Source organism: Rattus rattus, chromosome 9, assembly GCF_011064425.1.
Source record: "Rattus rattus isolate New Zealand chromosome 9, Rrattus_CSIRO_v1, whole genome shotgun sequence".
NCBI lineage: Eukaryota > Metazoa > Chordata > Mammalia > Rodentia > Muridae > Rattus > Rattus rattus.
This window is the reverse complement of record NC_046162.1, coordinates 50,142,899-50,152,262: the sequence shown is the minus strand read 5'-3', so window position 1 is coordinate 50,152,262 and position 9,364 is coordinate 50,142,899. Positions and strand designations below refer to the sequence as shown.

Below are 9,364 nucleotides of genomic sequence, written 5' to 3'. Positions count from 1 at the left end.
ACACAAAAGTATTTTTAAGTTAAAAAATATATATTCAGCTGGGCAGTAGTCGTTCATGCCTTTAATCTTTAATCTCAGCATTTGGGAGGCAGAAGCAAGTGGGTTTCTTTCTTTTTTTATTTTTCTTTGTTTATTTTGTATGTGCATGGGTACTTTGCCTGCATGTGTGTGTGTGCACCATGTGCATGCCTAATTCCTGTGGAGGCAAGAAGACAGTGTGACCCTGGAACTAGTCTTACTGTTGTAAACTGCTATGTAGATGCTGGAAATCAAACCTAGGTCCTTTACAAGAGCAGCCAGTGTTCTTAACTACTGAGCCACCTCTCCAGCTCCTCAGGTGGATGTCTATGAGTTCAAGACCAGCCTGGTCTACAGAGCGAGTTCCAGGACAGCCAAGTCTACACAGACCCTGTCTTGATCCCCCTCCCTCAAAATATAAGTATATATACAGAAAACATGTATACTCAGAAGCTCACAGAAGCATTATTGCTAATAAGCAAAAAGTGGAAAGGAGTTAGATGGTGGTGGGGCATACCTTTAATGTCAGCATCGAGAGGCAGAGGCAGAGGCAGAGAAACTGATCTCTGAGTTCTAGGACAGCTGGGGCTACATAGTAAAACCCTATCTTGAAAAAGCCAAAAAGAAAGTAGAAAGGAGACAAATGGACACACTGATGAAGATATAACCATGCACCACTCTATTCAGCCATAAAGAGAAGCTATGTACACGGTCTTGGTTGTGGGGGCTCATCGTTCCGCTGGTCAGTCGTCGCCATGGTGAAGCTGAGTGAAGAAGCCAAACAGAGGCTGCAGCAGCTCTTCAAGGGCGGCCCGTTTGCCACCCGCTGGGGCTTTATTCCTCTGGTGGTTTACCTGGGATTTATAAGGGGTGCAGATTCTGGAATGCCTGAACCATCAGCTTTAAACCTACTTTGGGGATAAAGGACTGTTCGGTCATCTGGATTTGGACGCAATGCAAATGGAAGGTGTGTGCTCCGACTGGGTAAGAAAGGAGACGTCTCAACAGATCTGTGGCAGAGTGGGGTCTGTACTGACTTATGATAGGCTATCGGAATAAATATTTTTAACAACGTTAAAAAAAGAAGCCATGTATTGATGCATATACTCCTCACATGAAGGAACTTTGAAAAGATTGAGCTCAGTGAGAGAGACAAAAGCCATGTTGTAAGACTCCACAGGACATTTTTTACTTTCCTCCTTGATATGACTGAATACAGGCAGAAAGCAATTCACCGGAGGTGTGTAGTTAGTTAGTTGTTAGTTAGTTGTCAGTTAGTTAGTTATTGGCTCCTGGTTTAAGGGGAAACAGTCCACCGCAGAAGGAAAGGTGTGGTGGTGGACTGCTAGTTCATCTGGGGAGACCAGAAAACAGAAAGGTGAATATTGATACTAAGCTGGCTTCCTGTTGTTTCCCTTTGCTTCACTGCAGGACTCCAGTGTATGGGGTGAGACCATCCACATTCAGCACAGGCCTTTCTTCTGCAGATCGGGGCTGGGGAAGATGGCTCAGAGGTTAAGAGCACTGGCTTCTCTTTCAGAGGTCATGAGTTCAATTCCCAGCAACCACATTGTAGTTCACAACATCTGTAATAGGATCTGAAGCCCTCTTCTGGTGTGTCTGAGGACAGTTACAGTGTACTCAGAAACACATTAAATAAATAAATCTTCTTCAGATCAGTGTCTCTGGACAGCAGAGTCGTGAGTCACACTTGTATTCTCAGCTGAGACCACTGAAGATCATTATGAGTTTGAGGCCAACCTGGGCTACAAAGTGAGGTCCTAGCCTTAAAACAAACAAACAAACAAACAAACCCCATCTCTGGAAACATCCTTATAGGCTTGCCCAAAGTATGCTCATTCATGCCATAGGCGTTTTGTTGTTGTTGTTGCTGCTGCTGCTGCTGTTCAGAGGCTGGTCTACAGCTTGCTCTGTAGATCAAACTGGCCTGGAATTCAGAGATCCACCAGCCACTGTCTCCTCAGTGCTGGAACTAAAGGTGTGCACCACCATAACAATCTCAGGTGAGTTTTCTTCATTTTACCTGTATGTGTGTATGAGATATATACCTGTATGTGTGTATGATACATATACCTGTATGTATGTATGATATATATACCTGTATGTGTGTATGAGATATATACCTGTATGTGTGTATGAGATATATACCTGTATGTGTGCATGATATATATACTGATGTATGTCATACACACATACACCATGAGCAGGAAGAAAAGGAGGTCAGAAGAGGGCATCAGTTGCCTGTGGAATTGAATTGGAGGTATGGGGGGGTGGGGGGAATGAGAGCTGCTCTGAGTGCTAGAAACTGAACCAAGGCCTTCTGTAGGAGCAGTAAGTGCTTCTAACTGCTGAACCGTCTCTTTTGCCCTGCTCTGGGTGGTTTTTAATCTAATCAAGTTGACAAATTATCCATCACTGCTCTAAGCCCTGTTCTGGGCATATTTGGGGGTGGGAGGGTAGGCAGGGAAAAGACGAAAGGGGATGAGCCAGCTGTATTTTGTATTATTATTATTTGTATTATTATTTGCTTCAAAACATAGCAGGTAAGTATCTTCTCAATATAGATTAACCTAAAGAAAGAACACAACACAACAAACAAACAAAAAACAACAAGTCTAACCATCACACTATGGAATTCTCAGGATAAAGAAAGTCCACAGAGAAACAGGAAATAGATTAGTGGCTGTCAGGGATAGGGAGAAGGAGGATTGGGGAATGATTTCTAATGAGTACAAGGGTTTCTTGAGGGTAATGGAAAATCTAAAATTAGTGGTGATGGTTATATAACTGTGTGAATATAGCAAAACCACCATGGAATTCTGTCTTAAAAGGGTGAATTGTATGTATGTTCTGAACTACGCTGTGATAAACTATAAACCACACAAACCGTTACTATAGATAAACCATTATGCTGAATGAAAGCAAACAAATGAGTAATGGAGTATGATTGCATTTACACCAAGTTCTGAAACAGACGAGAGCAACTGATAGCAATGGAAATCAGACCAATTGGTTGTCACCTGAGGCAGGGCATGGGGAAGAGATTGACTGAAAAGGGCATTCTATGAGGGAAATTTCTAGAATAATGAAATGTTCCGGGGCTGGGGAGATGATGGCTCAATAGATAAAGTGCTTGCAGCACAGGCATGAAGACCTGAGTTCAGAGGCCAGGTAGCCACACAAAGGCCAGGCCTGGGGCCTGGGGAGAGGTGTCAGTGAGTGTGCATACGTACCAAGGCATGGTGGCAGGCAACCCCAACACTTTGGGGGCTAACAACAGGAGGATCTCAAGAGCTCTAAGTTCAGTAAAGAGACCCTTCTTTACTGAATAAGATGGAGGGGAGACAGTGCGATGGCTCGGAGGGTAGAAGCACCTGCTACAAAGCCTGACTGCCTGAGTTTGATCATTGAGACCCACAGGGTGTTAGAAGAGAACTGACTCCAGCAAACTGACCTCTGACGTTCACACAAACTTATGTGGTAGCACACTCACACACCCCTCCCCCTCCAAACATGCACACAGAATGAAGTGTAATTTAGAAATACGATGAAGAATGATAGAGGAGTTACCTGATGTTAACCTCTGGCCTATGCATGCACACATGCATGAACACACACACACATGCACACACACATACACACATGCACACACATATACACATGCACACACACACATACACACACGCATACACACATACACACACATGAACACACACATGCACATACATGAACACACACACAAACACACACACATGCACACACACACACACACACACACACACACATACAGACCCCTGAAATGTCTGATTACAAAACTCAGTGAAACTGTATGGTAAGATATGGGTGTTCAAGATGTACATACTTAGTGTCTCAGTTCAGTTTATGTTGATATATTAAAGACCATGAGCAAAAAAGCAGCTTGGGATGGCATGGAACACACACCTTCCATCCCAGCACTCAGGAGACAGAGACAGGACAGTGTGGTCTATATTGCGAATTCCAGCACAGCCAGGGCTACGCAGAAAGACCTTGTCTCAAACAAAACAAAATGGAACCTTTCTTTGGCTCACACATCCCAGAGACTCATCCACTGATGGAAGCCAAGGCAATAGCTGAAGTGAAAATCGTGGAGGAACACCGCTTCCTGGCTTGCTCCTCCACTTTGCTCAGTTTGTTTTCTGTGACATCCCAGGACCACTTGCCCAGGCCCTCCCACATCACCCATCGAGAAAATCCTCCCACAGACTTGCCTACAGGCCAATCTGAGGGAGAGCCTCTTCCCAGTCCAGATTCCCTCTTCCCAATTGTGTCACGATGACAAAAAATACTCAGGCACATGCTTAGTTTCAATATGGTTCTTTTCTAAGAGGTAGGAGGAAGGGCTCGATGGACAGTCCACGCTGGGGTTGAGGTAGAAATCCTCTGCTTCCATCCTTTGAGTATTGCTGAAATTCCAAGGATGCACCACCCCTGTCAGCTCAATTTAAAAACAACAAAACAAAACCCAATGTGTGGTGGTTTGAATATGCTTGGCCCAGGGAGTGGCACTATTAGGAGATGTGGCCTTGTTGGAAGAAGTGTGTCACTGTGGGAGTGGGATTTAAGACACTCATCCTAGCTGCCTGAAAACAGTGTCTTCCTGGTTATCTTCAGATGAAGATGTACAGAACTCTTAGCTCCTCCAGCACCATGTCTACCTCGACACTGCTATGCTTTCTGCTGAGATAATGGTCTGGACCTCAGAACCTGTGAGCCAGCCCCGATTAAATGTTATCCTTTGTCGTGGTATCCCTTCACAGCAATGGAAACCCTAAGACACCCACCAAGTGTGATATCCCTCACCTATAATAGCAGCACTTGAGAGACAAAGGCAGAATAGCAAGAGTTCAAAGCTACCCTTGACTACATAGAGAGTTTGAGGCCAGCCTGAGCTACACATAACCCTGTCTCAAAGAACTGAACAGGCCAGGGAGGTGGTGGTACATGCCTTTAAATCAAGCACTCTGGACACACAGAGAAGTGAATCTGGCCAGCCTGGTCTACAGAGTGAGTTCCAGGACAGCCAGGGCTACAGAGAGAAACCCTGTCTCAAAAATTCAAACCAAACCAAATCAAACCAAAACCCACACACGTCTTATAAAGAACAGACATCGGGGTTGGGGATTTAGCTCAGTGGTAGAGCGCTTGCCTAGGGAAGCGCAAGGTCCTGGGTTAGGTCCCCAGCTCCGGAAAAAAAAAAAAAAAAAAAAAGAACAGACATCACTGACAGGGAGACTGGGTTTGAGGTGTATGAGACTGTGCACCATCTTCACTTTGTTATGGGCATCTGACACTATTGTAAAGACCTTCTCTCTCACTGACCCCCTTTCCTCATCTGTAAAGTCAGGATAGTAACAGCGCCTCCAAGGATCAGCAGCCGTAGAGAGCCCTTGCCTCTTGTAGAGAGACCTTGGGCAACACTACAAGATCCACACTGTACTACGGTAGCAATGACAAATGACAAACAGCACAGACAAGCTGCCAGACCAGCTAGGCTTGGTGGTGTTTGCCTGTGATCCTAACAGTGAGAGGCTGAGGCTAAGAGTATCACCAAGAGTTCCAGGCCGGTCTGAGTCACATCGAGAGACCCTGTCTCAAAACAAAACCAAAAACAAAGATACCAGGCCGTTTAGTGAGAATGCATTTTTCCTCAGGATAAAGTTACTCATGCTAAAACCTTAGTATTCCTTAGTATTCTTTTTATGCCTTGGGCCTTTTAAATTTGCATCCTAAAATAAAATTTAAAAAGAAAAGAAAATGGCGGCAGCGAGGAGAGAGTTCGGTGATGGAGATCTCGCCCTGCATACAGGAGACCCTGGGTTCTGTTACCAAGGGTAAAAATTCAGAACGAGGCAGATTCCCATTCTCAGCAGTGTGTAGCCTTACCCCAAGTTGAGGGGTATCGCACTACCGGATTTTCATTGTCCTGGCATCCTCTGGGCTGCCTCTGGCATGAAATGCCTCCCAACATCCTCCTTTTACATGGGGATAAAAGAACCCCGAATCAAGAGGGCACCAAATATAGGTATTTGAATGGGGTATCCCCACCCTTTCTCCCCTCCCTCTCCCCCCTTCTATCCCCTGGCGCCTATAATCACCGGGCGGTCTGAGGCTAAGTGGTAGTTTTGCCCACTGTGGGGGGACTTGAAAACCACACCCCTCCCCCTGGGCCCTCCTGGCCCTTCCCAAAGTCGCAGTCTCCACTATTGAGATGGGTCTGAAGGGGGCTTGGTGTTTCCCATGCTGTGGGTGCCGGAGACAGCGGGAGACTGAAAGGGAAACAGGTAGGGGGTTATACTGGGGGGGGGGTAGACTGGCATGAATGGGGGATGGGGAGATATACCCTCAGACCAGGATGAGAGAAGGATCCTGCTGCCTACCTAGGTGGGAAGTGGATATCTCGTGTCTCCTCAGGGCTGCCGGAAGGTTTTGTAGAGAGTACTGCAAAATGGAAAGATGGAAGCCTGTGGTAGAGTGCGAGAATTTCAAGATGGTGATAGCAGACTACTGCCTCAAGCACGGGGTGCTTTTGAGCAGGAGAGGGATTTGGAGGGGTTTCTCTACAACAGCTCGAGCCCTATCTTGGGGAGGCTGGCCCCACTGCAGATGCTCCCTCTCGGCCACCCTCTTGCTATCTGGACCTGCTCACTCCTTTCTAGTTTCCCTCACGGCTGTGGTGGGAGGTGCAGGGGAGCTGAATCCCGACCTACCCCTTTCAACCCTTCTTCCTCTTCTGACCCCCTTTTAGGCCTGGAAGCAGCTTCCCCTCCAGATCCTAGTCCGTCTGTAGCCCCCGATGTGACTGGAGAACTGCCCTCCCCAGAGGCTGGTGCCTACTTAAGCCGGAAAGCTCGACTCTCCTTCCGCCACCAGCTGCATGATGTGGCATCAGCAAATGACTCTACCATTTGAAAAGCACAACCAGGGGCTCAGCCTCCAAGAACTCTTGGCAACCTGGGACACTATGTTCTCAGTGGGCCCAAGTCTGTCATAACCTCATTAAATTCGTTCAGAGTTGCAAAGGGTTGTGTTTGAGTGTTGGGTGAGGGTTACTGGGGACCAATAGACTAGGTCTGGGGTACAAGGCTGAGGTGGAAAGTGTCTGATCAAATGGGAATGGTGGTTAGGAGGCAGATCCCAAGTATGGCTGATAGGAAAGTTAAGTTTGCTGAAATCAGGCTTCAGAGTTGAGTGTGAGGAAAGTGAACTAGGAGAGGCTGGGGGTGGGCAGGACAGAAAACAGAATTAAGGAGTCTTTTTTATCTAGGGCTGAGTTGAGGAGATGGCCCAGTGGGTAAAGATGCTTACTGAATAAGCTTGAAGATCTGAGTTTGATCACTGAAACCCTAGTAAAAAGCCAGATACCCAAAGCACAGCTGTAATCCCAGCACTCCTACAGAGAAGCGGGAGGTGGAGACAGCACACGGTATAGCAAGAAACAAGCTAGACCGGCCTTAACAAGGGAAAAGAGAATTGCAGAAGTTGTCCTAGAACTCCACGTGTGCTGTGGCATGAACATGTGTCACACACACACACACACACACACACACACACACACAGATGTCTTCAGACCTCCACATGTGTGCTATGTCATGTACCGCTCTCTCTCACTAAATAAAACCTTTAAAATGTTGGAAGAAGGGTGGAAAGAATGTAAGAGATGGAGAATAGGAAGGAATGCCGAGAGATGTTTTTAGGTGACACGGTCTTTGAACTCATGAACCCACAGAAGTTGTAGGAGAAGGTACTAGCAATTGTGGTCTGCTAAGGGAGTCAGTTTTCTCTGGGGGTGTGGCCCCTGGTATGTTTCCCATGCTCCAGTGGACTGCTCCATACCCATTTACATTCAGGCAGCACTAAGAGACTCAGTGATATCTCTCATCTCTCTCTCTCTCTCTCTCTCTCTCTCTCTCTCTCTCTCTCTCTCTCTCTCTCTCTCTCTCTCTCAGTGTAGATATAGATGACATGAAACTGGAAGAGGGACATGTGTTGGGGAGGGTCCAGAACCGAGAAAGAAAGCACAGTGCGGGGTGGATATGATGAAGGCATAGTGTGCAGATGTAGCAAATTGTCAAGGAAGAAATTTATAATATATTTTTAAAAATGTAGTGTTGGGCTGGGGAGATGGCTCAGTGGTTAAGAGCACTGACTGCTCTAACAGAGGTCCTGAATTCAAATCCCAGCAACCACATGGTGGCTCACAACCATCTGCAACAGGGATCAGGTGCCCTCTTCTGGTGTGTCTGAAGATGGCAACAGTGTACTTATATCAATCAATCAATCAATCAATCAATCAAAAAAAAATGTAGTGTCTATTCCCAGCTAGGTGATGGTGATTTATCAATGAACCAGGAAGAATTCCTTCTTGTACCCTGTGACTTTGTGGTAAAGACAGGAGATAGCAATTTTTTAAAAAAAGCAAGCAGGCTAACAGGAAATAAAAATTAGGACAGAAATCAAACAAGGCAGAGAATGAGTCAGGGGTCAGGAGCTTTTCCTTAGTTTGGAAAGATCAGAGAAGGCTTTCCTGATGAGGTGGCCTCTGAGCTGAGACCAGGGCGACGGCAGCTGGGGGAAGCCGGAGATGTGTCAGTGTGGGTCGCTGGTTCTAACAGAGCAGTCTGGCTCTGCTGTAAGGCGTTGATAATCAGGGAGGCTACCCACGTGTATAGACAAGCGATAGTTAGGAAATCTCTGTAACTTCGGCTCAGTTCTGCAGCAAGCCTCAGATACTATGAAAAATAAGTTTTCCTAGGTACCAACCGCGGCCCTTGTCTAAAATTTCAACACTGGGAGGCTAAGGCAGGAGTGTTGCCACAAGTTCCAGGATAGCCTGGGCTACATAGTGAGCTCTAATCTGAGTGAGATGTCTTAAGAGACTTGGGGAGCTGGACATGGCGGCACACACCTCTAACCCAGCACTCTGGACAGCAAAGAAGGATCATCGACTCAGGGCCAGCCTGGACTACAGAAAAAAAACCCTTGTCTAAATTAATGGGACAAAGATGTAATACAGTTGTAAATTACTTGTCTAGCATTGCAGATCTCATCCCAAAACAAAAAGGACACAATCCACCTGGCAAATATCTGAATACAAAGTCCCATAAACTCTAGAAAACAGAAAAAGCGCCAGTGATGACTGTCAAAGCTGGGGCAGCTGTCTGGCTGTTTCCGTCACGGTTAAGTAGCTAGGTGTTGTAGTAGTAGTAGTAGTAGTAGTAGTAGTAGTAGTAGTAGTATAGTTCTAGTCTAGGTGGAACAGCAAGGTATTGAGGAATGTCTTTGG

General features: G+C 46.2%; 1 protein-coding gene across 1 annotated transcript; it reads left to right on the top strand.

Moving 5' to 3' along the window:
* Positions 1-773: 773 nt before the first annotated feature.
* On the top strand, positions 774-962 carry LOC116908758 (mitochondrial import receptor subunit TOM7 homolog). The gene has a single exon (XM_032912109.1). It carries the CDS (start codon positions 774-776, stop codon positions 939-941), a length of 168 nt encoding a protein of 55 aa, XP_032768000.1. The 3' UTR covers positions 942-962.
* Positions 963-9,364: the final 8,402 nt, after the last annotated feature.

Excerpts from the sequence above, each read along its gene's own strand:
- LOC116908758 (XM_032912109.1), top strand. The coding sequence starts at position 774 with ATGGTGAAGCTGAGTGAAGAAGCCAAACAGAGGCTGCAGCAGCTCTTC.